The sequence below is a fragment of the Cavia porcellus genome, unplaced genomic scaffold (assembly GCF_034190915.1).
Source record: "Cavia porcellus strain 051 isolate PalLab524CR breed Dunkin Hartley unplaced genomic scaffold, mCavPor4.1 scaffold_22, whole genome shotgun sequence".
NCBI classification, from domain to species: domain Eukaryota; kingdom Metazoa; phylum Chordata; class Mammalia; order Rodentia; family Caviidae; genus Cavia; species Cavia porcellus.
Window position 1 is genome coordinate 37486012 of NW_026947505.1, and position 14767 is coordinate 37500778.

A 14767-nucleotide genomic window follows, 5' to 3' on the forward strand; every position below is an offset into this window, starting at 1 on the left:
CACTAGACGACATGAAAGCTGCTCTTTGATGGGAGTCTAGAACAAGAAAAGTATTTGCAGCAGATTCAGTTTGCAATGTAAGTGCCTTGAATCTTGGTCAGGAGACATTGTGCCACACAAAGGGACCTGAGAAGAACTTGTTTGTATTACTCAGGTAATTACATTATAAACAGGGATAAATCCTCATGTATCAATTGTAGAGAGGGAGGTAAGGCATGTTCATAGATCACACCAAATCACAGAAAGTCATCATCTTTAGTCAAGGCAAGAATTATGGGTAGAGCATGGACCTGTGGTCAGATGGCTTCACTCAGGGTCGTGGTGGTGGCTAACCTGGAAAACTATGTAGAAACATTAAAATACAAAAATTCATGAGCTGTTAGAGCATTATATAGCTTCTGAAAAGTAAATGCTCACTGTGAGAGCATGTGAACAAGCCAGGTAACATCTTGGTGGTGTTGTGAATATAGTTTTGATCTGTGTCCCATCTGCACGGTTGTCTGGGGATCCAGAGGTCAGTGACCCACACAGTGCTGCTGCATGATAAAAATGATAGATTTACATGAAAGGATGCATGTGCAAGTAAGGCTCGGAGAACAAAATAGAAAATATTCTCCCCTAAAGCATTTATAAAATAGACAGAAATAGACAAAACAGCCATTTTAGCACTCTGAAAACCATTCAAAGGCATATAACAGTCTAAAAAAATCTATACGCACTTATGGTGGTACGAACTGGAGCTGTTTTTGTTAGCCTTTGTTGCTGAAAGGTGCTGAGATTCAGACAAATTCTTTCTACAGCTAAGAGTCTCACTAAACTTGGAAGGATGAACAATTCCTCCGCCTTTCACCAATAGCATTCTAGGGAATAAAAGTCCAACCAGAAGTTTAGTCAAGCCTGGAGTAAACAGTTGTGACTAAGAATGTGTAGGTGTTCAGTGGTGACTAGAGAATATCTTGTGGCTTTACAGCTCCCCCTGGTAAGCCCTTGGAAAGGATCCGTACTAGGGCAAAACCCAAGCAGACCCGAAAACAGTATGAGCTTTGGAGATGCTCCATAACTGATGGATTCATCAACAGAGATGGAAGATAAGCAACTTTTTGCCTCCAGTTAGACAACTTAAAGAAAATGGACAAATTCTTTGAAAGTTGCAAATCAAAACTCAACAAAAAACAGAACATTTAAACAGGTGATTTAGTTACTTCTCTTGTCACTGAGGTACAATACCCAACACTCCCAACTCTAAGGAGCAAAGATTTATTTTGACTCACAGTTTGAAGGGGTTTCAGTCCATAGTTGGCTTACTCCAAGGAAGGGCAGAATTGTGAAAGAGCGTGACAGTAGAAAAGAGAGAAGATAGGGAAAGAGAGAGAGAGAGAGAGACGCACTGAGGTAATCAAAAGTCAGCTAAAAACCCCATGATTCAAGTGCCTTCCAAAAGCCCCAGTTATGAGCACGTAGTTCTTTGAGGGGACATCTAGTTAGAAAACCATAGCAGGTTTCTAATAATTAAATATCTTCCCACAATGAAATGCTCAAACTCAGATCCACCATACTGATGAATTCTATGGTTTGGTTTTGTTTTGTTTGTACCTGGGATCAAACTCACAACCTCGTGCTTATCAGGCAGGTGCTTGTACCACTGAGCTAAATCCCCAGCATACTGGTGAATTCTATCAAATGTTTTTTAAAAGAGTAATACGGATATATTACAAACTCAGAAAGTAAAGGACAATATTTAGCACTCATTCTATGAGTCCTGATTACCCTCATATCAAAACCAAATGACATGTTAAAGAAAAGAAAATGGAGGTTGGGGATTTAGCCCAGGGACATAAGCACCTGCCTGGCAAGCATGAGGCTGTGAATTCGATCCCAAGTACCAAAAGAAAAAAAGAGAAGAAAATAATTGGTCATTGCACCTCATGAATACAGATACAGCAATCCTTAAAAAGTTAGCAAACCAGTTCTAGGAAGATATTAAAAGATGATGCAGCGTGAGTATCTCTTTTCCAAAATACTTGAGACTAGAAGAGTTTCAGATTATGGTTTGGGGGGTGGCGTACATAATGAGCATGCCTAATTCCAAAATCTGAAATCTGAAATTATTCCAAACCTGAAACTTTGATACTCAAAAATTTTTATGTTATTTAGTATTTTAGATATTAGGATCAGGGATGCTCAAACTCTGTTGGTACTAGCATTCTAGTATTATGAAAAAGAATTTATCACTGAAATACAAAATTTGCTTTATATAAGTAAGTCAATGTAATAAAAGTACACACGAAAAAGAAAACTTAAAGTGATTATCTCAACCCTACAGAAAAGCATTTGATGGGTGCTATACCCATTCATGATTAAAAGTCATTAGCAATGTAAAAGAGAAATTGTTAGCTTGAGCAAACAAGCAAAAACGTCCATAACTAGTGACGAAAATTAAGACCATCTTGTTTTTCATAAATTACATATTCCCATATGTGGAAAATTCCAAAAATACTACACACACACACACACAAACACACACACACACACACACGCACGCACACGCACACACACATGCACACACATGCACATCTGTTAAAACCAAGGAATGAATTAGCAATGTCTCAGGATTCATGATTAGTATATGAAACTCAGTTGTGTTCCTATATACAAAAAATGAAGTGCCTGAAATAGTAAAAAAATTAGCAGTTATATTAGCATCAACAAAAATTTTAGGAGCGTATTTAGAGGACATTGAAAACATTACTGAGAGAAATTTAAAAAATCTAAATGAATAGAACCTGATTCCATGTTTGTGAATGATGTAATTAAATAATGTCATGATGGCAATTCTCTCAGTTATCTATAAATTCAGTGCACTCCTTAAAACCCAACATATCTTTTTTGTAAAAATTAAATAGTTGATTGAAAAATCCTTAAGGAAATACAAAGGGTCTAGGAGAATGATGGTATTTGAAAAGGGTCTTGGATTATATGATTCAAAACTTACTGTGCAAACATTGTGTAGACCATTTGGTAGTGCCACAAAGATACATATATAGGTGAGTTAAACAAAATTGAAAATCCAGTGTTAAATTCAAATTTCATCATTTGAAGAAAGGAGAATTGGTAAGGAATAATTGGATATTTCCATGAGATAAATAGAAACAAACAAAAAACATCACAAGCTAAGATTAATTTAATATGGGTCATGCACCTAATTGTAAGAACTGAAGTCTAAAATTTCTAGAGAAGGCATGAAAAATGAATTTTGAGTGGGGCAAAATTTTTACATAGGCTATCTGCCTTAACCACTTTCCTATCACTGGGATAAAAAGAGTTTCCACTGGGTTTAGTCCAGAGTCAGCTTGCTCTAAGACAGAAACACCATGGTAAAGGAAAGATTATTCAACACAGAATCCAGGAAACAGAGGAAGAAAGCAAGAGCCACAGACAGAAATATATCCTTCCAGATCACATCTCCAGGGCCCCCCTCCAACCAGGCCCCAACTCATATAATAATACAGGTACTGCACCATCAATGGATAAATCACTTACAAATATGACAGTATAATGAGATCATAATCCAGTCCGTTTTCAAATACATGAGACTTTGGAGGAACATTTTAAATCAAAAAGCCTGATCCATAAAATGTTTAAAATCGTTAGACTGAACTTTACTATGGATGTATATCTAGAATTAATAAGGGATTCTAAAGTAAAAAAAAAAAAAGACACATAACCCAATTTTTAAAAGGTAACATATTTTAATATTTTCCTCTTGGCAATACAGTTTTTAACTTCATTAGTTATTAGGAAACACAGTGAAGTATCAGTATGGTGAGGATGAGTTTAAACTATAATGCTTATGCATACTTTAGTTCTGTGAAAGCAAAATGACAACAGATACTTTGGAAAACAACGTATCAGTTTTTAAAAATGTATATTCACCATATATCTTTTCATTTTATTTCCTGAAAATCTATTCCAAAAGGAAACATGTCCAAATCAAGACATGTATATAAATTTTCATAGCAGCATTCTTCTGTACAAGTAGCTTCAAATTGGAAATGATTCAAATATAAACAAGCATTTGATGTCTCCATGTAATGAAAGTGAAGTATCCATATAATAGGGTGTCACTGATGCCACTTAGGTATTGCATTAAGTGATACAAAGTGGATCAACCTCAGTAACATGCTAAAAAGACACCGAGTATCTTTGACTGCATCTGTGTGGTTCCATTTATATGAAATGTCTAGTAAAGGACCTGAGAAGAGGAAAGTTCCTTACTCATCACTGTACTATGTTGAAATCTAGGATTGTGAGTTAATGGGCAGTTAATGGCCAAACTTAACTAACACTAAATTGTACATTGATAGTGGGCCTTTCTGTGTGTATAAATTAGGTGATAGAAAAAATGCTGATGAGAAAGCACAAGGAGCTTTCACTCCACACTCTGAAGGTGGCTAGTAACACACTCAGCCTACCAGGTGCTGGCCAGCGTGTGGTGGCCCTTGACCTTTCATTTGTTGCTTAAGGAAGTGTGAAATGTGATAACCACTTATGGAAAAGTTTGACAGTTTCTGAAAAGTTAAATAACCTGGCTATTTCTTTCTTTATGATGTATTTACTGAATATAAATGAAAGTCTATATAAGTGGAAAAGCTTGTTCAGGAATCAAACCAGAAAAGTTCCAATCATAAGACTCAGTTCATGTATCGCATGAAAAAGAGACACCACAGGTGTTGTTGGTGTTACCTGTCGTTTACAGGTGGAGAGCAGATCAGCAAGTAGTCCTATGTCTGTATAGTGGATACTAACCATTAGTTAAAAAAATAAATTATTAGTATAGGCAAAAAAGTAGAAGAATCTCAAAACAGTTGTTCTGTATAAAAGAGACCAGGCAGAAAAAGAGGGCTTTTTGGTGTTGTGTTCATACAATACTCTAGGCCATATGTATCATCTGTAACATTGAAAAACAGATTGGTGGTTGCTTGGAAGTGGGTCACTAGGAATTACAGAGGTTCATGGAAACTTTGGTATGATTTACATTTTATCTGAATTGTGGCAGTGCACACATTGCATATTCATATATCTAAATGTATCGACTGGTTCACAGTTTATTTTATATCAATTACACATCAATAAAACTTCGCTGAAATAAGTACGTCTTAGAGTATTAGCGTTCAGTTTGAGGTAAATCTCTTTACTTCTGGCTTTATATAGATGAATTATTTGAAATAATTAGTCAAGTGATTTGTTTTTATATATATGTATACACTTTATTTGAAGTTAAGATCACAGAAAACATTTTGTTTGAGATGACATTTTGTATGAAGCCTCAACATTTGTTAAAAATTTGTCTACGACTCTCAAAGCCTTTTTTAAAAGTACTACAAAAAACTAAACATATTGACCCTAAGCGCCCTCCAAAAAACAGATCTGATTATTAGAATTTGCTAATTTATCGTTAAATGCTTCATTGGAAAGTAAAGTGGAAAATACAAAGCCCAAAGAACACTAAAAATCATTGAATTGGGATTCTGCATTTTTTTTTAAGCCATGCTGTACCAACCTGGCAGGAGATGATCTGAAGTGCTGATCTGTGCAGCATTTGCCAGTGAAACTTGTTAAACTTGGACACCAGTGTCTGTGGTATCTGTTTCCTAATGGCACGTAATAATGAATCTCCTTACTCCTGTACTTAGGGGGAAATTAACATTAATTTACAACCACTCTGTTGCCTCATTTCCCTGTGAATATTTAAATAAAACAGTCTATCCAAAGCCTTTCTCATTTTTTCTTCTCATGTCATTAGTGTTCTGTCTTATCTCTGAAGTGTAGCTCAGCAATTCATTCTTAGTAACATTTTTCCTCCAGGTTATCTTTACATGTGGACCTTTCTGAAGCATTGAACTTTGTAAAATGCATAGTTGTATAGTTCTGTACTTTGAAATGTTGATTTTAAATGTTTACTAATTTATCATTAGTTATTATTTTATTAGCTCTATATGAAAATTTGGTTTTTTTCCCCATAGATGCTGAAGATTAAGTTCCAGGGCCTCATGGATGCTAGACAAGTGCTTATCCACTGAGCTACACTAGCCCCCAGCCTGAAAATACTTTTAATGAATTAGAAGAATATATAATAGCACATAATAGATTAATTCTTTTGACTTATACCAGAGATTTAAGTTTTCTGCTCAAACTAGTTTCAGTTTTGTTATACAAGCAAGTTGGTTTTATCCTATACTTTTGGTGCTGTGGTGAATATAAAGTTTTTGAATTAAAGTAATTCAGTTCATTCAGTTCATTAAGAGAAGGTGCATCTTTTGATTTTTTTCAGAATGAGAATTTAGGGCTCATCACTGATTATCATACTCATTATGCTATATTTACTTACTCTGATTATATGTATTGATGAAAATTAGTTGCTGTAACTTGTAATTAGCTATTGTATATACACTCATTCATTCAGCAGATGTTTACTGAACTGCCCACTGTTTGACACAGTTTCAGGCACTGAAGATAAAACGTTTTACAAATGAAAAACATTCTTCCCCTAAACTTTTATTGTGATGTGAAAGGGAGGAAATAGTAAGATAAGTTAACACATCATGTATTATGTTTGAAGTCATAATAATTATGGAGACTGTAAAAGCCAGTACAATTGACAGAAATGTATGGAAAAGGTGTTATAATTTTTATGGAATATTCATGACACAGAGCTCACTTTGTTGACCTTGGGTACCATGGAGTTACTTAGGTGATCCTGTGTGTGATAGGAAATCCTAATGAATTTTATTTAGCATTTAAATAGCAACATATGTATGTATATGAAACAAGAAGTAGTAGTGTACTAAAGTTTCAAATTGAAAGGAATTATTTGGGGAGTTGAAGGTTGTGTGCAAAAATTGATACAAATTTTTATATTCAGTTTAATCGTTCACATGGATGTAGTTCTTAGTGAAAGGCAAAATATAGCAAATGATGAATTGGATGTGAGGGGCAAACTGTAATTGTTTTTGTGGGACTACTCTGTTTAACAATTTTATATTCATTAATCTCATTGAATTGTAACAACTTCCTAACTCACTTCATTTTATGAATATGAGGAAAGCAAGCTTGGAAAGCTCAGGAAATCATTTACGGTTGGTAAATGAATCTAAGATTTGATAAGTAATCCATTCTGATTCTGAACCTGTCTCCTTCATTTCTAAATTGCTCTGCTTTGAAAGCAGTGTAGGACAGTTTGGTGGCACACACCTGTAATACTAGCATTAGGGAAGCTGAGGCAGGAAGATCATTGTGAGTTCAAGGCCAGCGAGGGTACAGGGCCAGCATAAACTAAATAGTGAGACTCTGTTAAAAAAAAAAAAAAAAAAAAAAAAAAAAAAAAAAAAAAAAAAAAAAGGAAAGCAGTGAAGAAATGAGTACCTAATCTAAGAAAAGCTAGGTCAATGGTCTTTTGTTCCTGAGAGGGTCTCTTGAATGAGCTGGAGGTTGAGATGAGTCTTGATGACTTAACCTTTGTTAACATTACTGTTTTTGGCAGCAGACATGTTGGCGGCTCAGGCTGTTTGCTGAGGTTGATGCCACCATCCAGGATCTTCTGTTAGTGGCTGCTGTTTTGTTTTGTGTTACTCTCTTCCAGGAGACCTACTAACACCAGCCTTTTAAAGACTGTGGCCTGCTCCTCCTTCGTTGCCTGTAGTCCCCTTGTCATGCTTTGCCCACCGCGAAGCGCTTACCACTTCCAATTGGCTGTGTAGCTTAGTTCCTGACCATGCTTAATTGAACACTTTTAGAGTAAAGTTTCATGAGGACAACATTCTTTGTCTTTTTAAAAATCTCTGAGATACTAACCTCCTCCCTCCCTCCAAAAAAACTTTGCCTCTCACTTAAGTGCTCAGGAAATATTATTTGATGGTGGAAAGACTGAGTTAAGAGTGAACAGAACAAATTAGGGCTCTTCTAAAGCCGGATTTATTGAAGTAGGAAGGAGGATGTTCTGGATAATTAGAGTACAAACAGTTGGCTAGAGCTTGAATCCTAAGCAAAATAATTTATTTGGTAGAAATGAGAAGCATTCTGTTTTAAATAACTGTGCATTAATGTAATGGTGTAAACATCATGTCCTAGAAACATCTTTTTTTTTAAATGCTCTTGAGTGTTTTTAGTTTTGCCTGGTAAAATTGGCTTAATCAATACTGATGCTAACAATCTTAACTATTAGGTCCCTGAAAAGGCAGGCTTCAAGTTTGGGTGATTAATTGGGTATAAATGCCTGTTTGTTTCCCACTGTCTGTCGGTCTGTCTGTGTTTCTCATCTCTCTGCCCTTGTAGCTTCCCTCCTTCCCACTCCCCTGTTTTCTTTGTTGGGTTCCCAGTGATTTTAAATTGATTTCCTTATGATGGCAGGATGGCTGCCATTAGCAAGAGCCAAGAGCTTTCTTCTTTGTGATTTTTTAAAGGCGTGAGGATTAAATCTTTCCTCTAGTTTGACTGGACCGAGATCTTTATTCAGTATTTGACATGTCTCCCCTTAGCTGAGAAATAACTTTCCATAGTTTCAATTACCCAAAGTGTAAAACTATTAAATGAAAATATATAAGGTCTGAATTTCTAGCCGTACTGTGTGGCATAAAGCCTGCTACCATCTTGCTGGATCCCAACCGGGATGTGCCCATCAGTTAGACCAGAATATCTATGCTGCACATGCTACCTATTCTTTAGTCACATATAGCCTTTGGGTCTATTGGATAAATTATTATGGGACCAAACATGCTTAAGTAAACCTTATTTTCCTTAATAACTTCGTGCAGCAAAAGAATAGCAATGTTGGCACTTTGGATATGTCAAAGAGAAGCTGTAAAATGCTTCATAAATGAAAGGCTTTGTCTTAAAAAGGAAAGAAAGAATCATGTGTTAAAAGTTATTAATGTCTATGGAAAGAATGCAACTATCTTTAACACTGTGAGGGAAAAAATCCATGCCAATTTCTCTCTCACACCTCAAACTGCAAAAGTTATGCCCAGGATATGTGACAAGTATTTAGTTAAGATGGGAAAGATATTTTATTATAGGATTTAGTACTATCTATGGCATCAGGCATTAGGCATCAGGCATCCACTGGTGTATTGCACTTATGCCCGTTGGGTGTTTATAAGTGTTGTGGACTAAATGTTAAAAGATGCAATTTTGTTAGAAGACAAATTGCTGTCTTTCCATCTAGGTCTTTCCATAAGCCCTGTGGTCATGCTAGTTTGCCAGAAAGAGCTGGAGAAGTTGAATGGAACTGTATCAACCCTTGAGAGATGAAAAAGATGATTGGTTTATAAATTTGCAAGGGAAATACTTGTTTCTCATGCTGAAGAAGCAAGTGTGTTCTACTTAGTAATCTAGTATAACTATCATGTGAACAGCAAAGTGAGATGGAGAATCTTGAAGAAGAGTGCAGTCTTTCTAGGAATAAAACATCTATGTCTCCCCCACAGCGCTCACTTCTGTAAATATGTGCAGTGCACTTTAGACTGTGTGGACTCTCACTCTATGGAAGGAACATTAAAAGTAGAGGGATTATTCATGCAAAATTTAGTAAAATCAACTCATGTTAAACCTGAGGGAAATGAACAATCAAGAAGTAGAAATTGTTCAGAACACTAGAATTTTTCTGTTAGATCTAATGAAAATCATGAGTTACAACTTGGAATGGAAAATGCAGCTTTTCAATCTTAATTTACCAGAAAGGTATTAAGTATTCATCTTTTGACATTGCTGTGGACTTTTTAACTAATCATTTTAATCTTTATTTTATGTAAAATGTTAATATGAATTTTATAAAATGTAAGTTGCAGAGTTTTTAATTCTAGATTTCACCTTTTTCTGAGTGGTAATTTTGTTTTTAAAGGGCAAGTTTCTAGCCCTTTTGTACTTCTTATAATAATGTTTGAAGTTACTTTGCTTATTGTACTTTTTCCTTTCAATTATTATTTCTTTTGACCAGTGGTTTTTACTTCTATTTGCAGTTTTTGTGGATCAAATAGTAAGAGAATACAGTAATTTTTTTACTGATTTTAAACTGTATGAGTTGCAATGGGAGCCCTCACCCCATTCTCAAAACTAAGCATAGAATAAGATGATAACAAATGGCAAAAGAACTTGGACCAAATTGGTACTATATGTACCCTGTGATGTCAATCAGTGTGATTTAAATTCCTTTAAGCTCTTGCTATAAATGTGCATTCATTGCTGAAATACCATTTTATATCAAAGAAAATAGAAATACAAGTTTTTTATCATAAAGGCGCAAATCTACATACATTTACAAGGATTTTCATAATATTAAAACTGAGTACTTATCAAGAAAAGCTCACCATTAAGTACTTACTGTGAAAGGTGTGTTGTACTTACTTTAATGAAATCCCTAGTGATTCTTTCATTCCAGGAAACAGTCCTGCTTTCAAAAGCTGTAAAAGTGTAAAAGTTTTCTCCTTTTTTTTTTTTTTTTAAAAGAAGTCAAAGTGTTTTTAATAAACATGGATGAACCTTTTCTGAAATTATTGTACTTGTTCCCTTGTTTATTCATCTTACTAGAATAAAGCTCCTGGCAAACAGGGATGCTGCTTAAACATTAGTGTCCTCTGTGAGAACTATTTTGTTGCTAATTCAACCATCACGGATGATGCAAATTCTGATACCATGACAGTTTTCTTCAATTCCATGATCCCCAGTGCTTTCATGTCAAAACCAGCTTCTCTGGTGGCTGATATGGTTTAGTCCCCAAGGTTCAGTGCATGGTGGAAGCCACAGGACCTGCAGCTTGCTGATTAGTATCTTGTCACCTGGAGCTTTGCATAGCATCCAAGGAATCGTGAACTACATGCATGGGAGGTGGTCATACTCCTTGTTACTCTGAAAACACTCTTTTATGACCCCTTTTCATTTCAGACTAGTAGGGTTCCAGAAGTTGGGCACCATGCCTGAGGTGATAAAGCCAAGAGTGCAGGCCTGCATATTTCAACTAGAGCTTCTGTTCTGAGATGCTGTGAAGGTTACTTTTCATGTGTGCTCCTACAAGGCTATTCTGCTATAGAAATTAAGGGTTCTCTCTCTCATACATAAAATTTTCTTAGGCAAAATAGTTCAACTAAATGAAAATTCTAAATACAAGAAATAGAAAATAGAGCTCTCTTCTTTTAGCAAATTTCACGTGTTCACTGATTACCTTAGCTTGTATACTAAAATCTCTAGATATAGATTTGAAATTCATTAACTAAAAATTGAGATTGCTTAATTTGAAGAAAAAAAGAAAATTTATTTCTAACTCTGCTTTTAATTTGAAAATTCCAGAAATCAGTTACCAGTAATGTTTTCTTTCAAATACTTTAAATTGCCCATGGATCAAAAATTCAAGCTTAGCCTGGACAACTTAGTGATTCATCAAGGTCTTGTCACAAAATTTAAAATAAAACGAGTCTGAAAATGTAACTCAGTGTGAAGGCTCTGGGTTTAATCCTCAATAGCTTCCATCAAAATTTATATAAGTGAGGTATCTTATATACATTCAAGTTTGATAGGTACAAAGAACAGCCAGAGCCTTGCCTGAACCCGTAAGACAGACATACAGCATATTTTTGCCTCTGTCACGGTAAATCAGGCTGTGTTTTGTGGTGACACAGAATGTATTCAGTTTCTGGCAGAAGTGTATCATGATGTTGGCATTTGTACAAGGTTTGATTGCTAAAAAAGACAGGACCCAAAATGACACTGCTTGTCAACCCATAGAACAGTGCCAATATGGCAGCAGTACTGCATTAAGAGCTACCTCTTAGCAAAGAGTTGATAGAGCCATATGGAACCGCAGCAACACTTCCCTGCTAGGACTACACAAAGGCACTGTTTTTTTTTCTTTCTTGGCCATATTTATTGGTGTAGAAGACATGGAGATGATAGACGTTATTGCAAGTTGATATAGAACGCTGATTTTTCCTGAAACACCAAATTCATTAATTTTTTATTGTACTTAATAATAAAATTGTTGCTTAAGTAGTAAAACTGAGGTTTGCATGAGCCAGACACGAACAAGTGACATTATTTTAATGTCATAAATATTTTTAAAAATGGAAAAAATGAATTTGAGACAATTTCATCTTGGTAAGAACTGTGGGCTAGGTACTTAAAATGCAATATTTTGCAATTGTTATGAATCACCAATTAAAAATAATTTCCTCTTTCATCTGTTTGCCTGTATTACTGATATTGTACTACTTTTCTGAGTATTTGGAATTATTACAACAGCTTTGTGAATGTTTTATAGTTTGTTTATGACTTATAGCAAGTAATAATAAAATACTGAATCAAGATATTTTAAAGGACTCTGTCTCAACATACTTCCAGATGAGGCACAAATTAATATTTACTTTCACTTTTAGTTAATCCAATTTAGGCATAGAGTTTTTTTTTAATTAAAAAAACATATAAAAAAGGGAGAGATTAAGATGAAAGAGGACATAACAACACAGGTCAGAACAGAACAATTTAAGCAACATAGTGTTTCACCACAAGATAACCCTACATAACAGTAATCACCATAGTGTCTCTTTCCTTGAAATATTTGAGTATGCTTTTGTATACTATCAAACATAACAAGACAATGTAAAACCATTCAAGAGGGTAAAAGTGTTACAGGGTATTTAGCACCAACTAACAGAAAATGAACAATGGTTTCTATATTATCTCCTTGACTATAAAAATTTTGTTTGTACTATGAAAACAAGACATTATAATAGCTAGTACTGATTTAATATCAGCTTGATTTGAAGTCCCATCAAGCTTTTGTTCTTCTGTCTCCATCCGTTTTATCATGTTGTATCTTATTGGATTTCATTATATGTGATAGTATAAACACAAAGGCACTTTCTCTGGGGTCAGAATCAGTGACTGATGTATATGATATTAAGAACATTGCTCATGGATGAAAAGTTCAAGCTTAGCCTGAGCTGAGCTTTGCCAGTCATTTCTTCTACTTTCTTGGTCATGTAGGCATGCTCTTAAGCCTGCAGCCAGCCCCAGTGGTCTTGGGAATTTCACCTAGAGCCCCAGACACAAGCCATCAATGTTCTTTCATCAACAGAACCTAACCAATGGGCTCATGGCACAGCAAATACCACCTATAAGCATGCACTGCCTGACCAGGGCACTGTGCAGGACACACCATATGCAATGGCAAACAGAAACCCCAAAACAACACCCAGGATTTGGAGGCAGATTTATTTAACTTCAGATAGGCACTGACTAGAAATTAATTGTTCCTCAAAATGTGAGGCCCTGATCTCTGGTGGTCCAGGGCTTATATGAGATAAACAAAAAGGAAGTACAGAGGCAGAATGGCTTGTCAGGGATTGGTTCTTACAGTATGCATCATAATTTTCAGCTATGCATCACGGAGATCAGCCAATTCTAAGAAACAAAAGCAACAGGAACTGTAACCAGAACTATTACCTGTATTATACTATACTATACTATACTATACTATACTATACTATTACCTGAAGTATACTAGCTGGGCTGGGGAGGAAGGGGTTCTAGTACACGTACTTTACCAGAGCTGCTCACCAATTCTTCTGGAATTAAACTTCATAATTCAAGTATCAGTGGTCCCTTGGTATATTGCTGTGGGCATAGCACATGAAATACTGTAAATGTTGGTAACTTATAGTTTAATAAGCCACAGTGTGGCGAAATGTGCAGATGTTTCTGTTTTAGAATCTTAAAGAGTGAATCTGGAAGAAGGTTGTGATGGTGATACTACATTTTCCCTCTAAAATTACTGTATATGTCTCTCAGTGTGTTATATTTAAACTTTACTGTTTTCTTGAAATCAAATTTAAAGATTTCCTGAGGCAGCACTACCAATGTGCCTTGAATTTGAGAGTGAATGACATAGTCTGTATTTCAGATCCTGATCAGTTTCTAATTGTGTTTTCCCCTTCCTTCTCCATCCTCCAGATGACTCGACTCCTAAGGAAGTCAGCAGGGTAAGTAATGTGAATATAATTTCTACTACTGTCACATATAGGAAATAAGAAATTCTTTTGTACATTTTCTCCCTACTAAAATATGTTATGTTTAGAAAAGCAATGATAAAACCTAAGTATCTGCTTCAAAAAGTTACTGATTTGTGCAGAATAAAGTCAGTGAAGAGACATGTTGCCAATTGAAGGCCGCAAGACTGAATACCACTGACAGCTGCATTTCTCTTGGCACACACATGTTTATGGGGTTTTCTGCACGAGTGCCCAACATTTTGAAGTGGGGAGTCTGTGTACAAAGATTGAGTTTCTGTCCTCTACTAAAAAGACAGAAGGTAAGGAGCTTGAGCATAGCACTCTAAGATAGCCACATCAGCTCTGGCCAAGTAGAGGAAGCCACAGGTTGTCACAGAACTACTCTCATGTAGCTTTATTTAATATTTTATGTGCTTCATACCTGATTTTCAATTCATGAATTTTGTGTTTAGGAGAACAAAAGAGAATTTATGTGATAAAAGTGAGGCATTTCTCAGTACTTCCAGATATGTTAAATGTTAAATGTACTATTTTCCTGATCTAGAGAGATACTTAGTGTTACCTTCTACAGATTTAGAAAACTTAAAAGCTTGAGGAAATGAATACTGAAAGCAGTATCATATCATTTAACACTATAGAATTACCTGTATATGTAATTTTGTTAGAGAAAATTATCTTGTTTCCTGTGCACAGATATTAAGTGTAGATTGAAT

The 14767-nt window shown here is 35.4% G+C and overlaps 1 protein-coding gene across 6 annotated transcripts in view; it reads left to right on the forward strand.

Annotated features, from left to right (window-relative positions):
* The window catches only part of Pde10a (phosphodiesterase 10A), a 566879-nt gene that overhangs the window by 440286 nt on the left and 111826 nt on the right, over window positions 1-14767 (forward strand). For all 6 annotated transcript variants that reach the window (XM_063233086.1, XM_063233084.1, XM_063233083.1 and 3 more), the window contains one exon: window positions 13996-14024. In XM_063233086.1, coding sequence (XP_063089156.1) covers window positions 13996-14024 — 29 coding nt within the window. The remainder of the gene's footprint in view (window positions 1-13995; window positions 14025-14767) is intronic.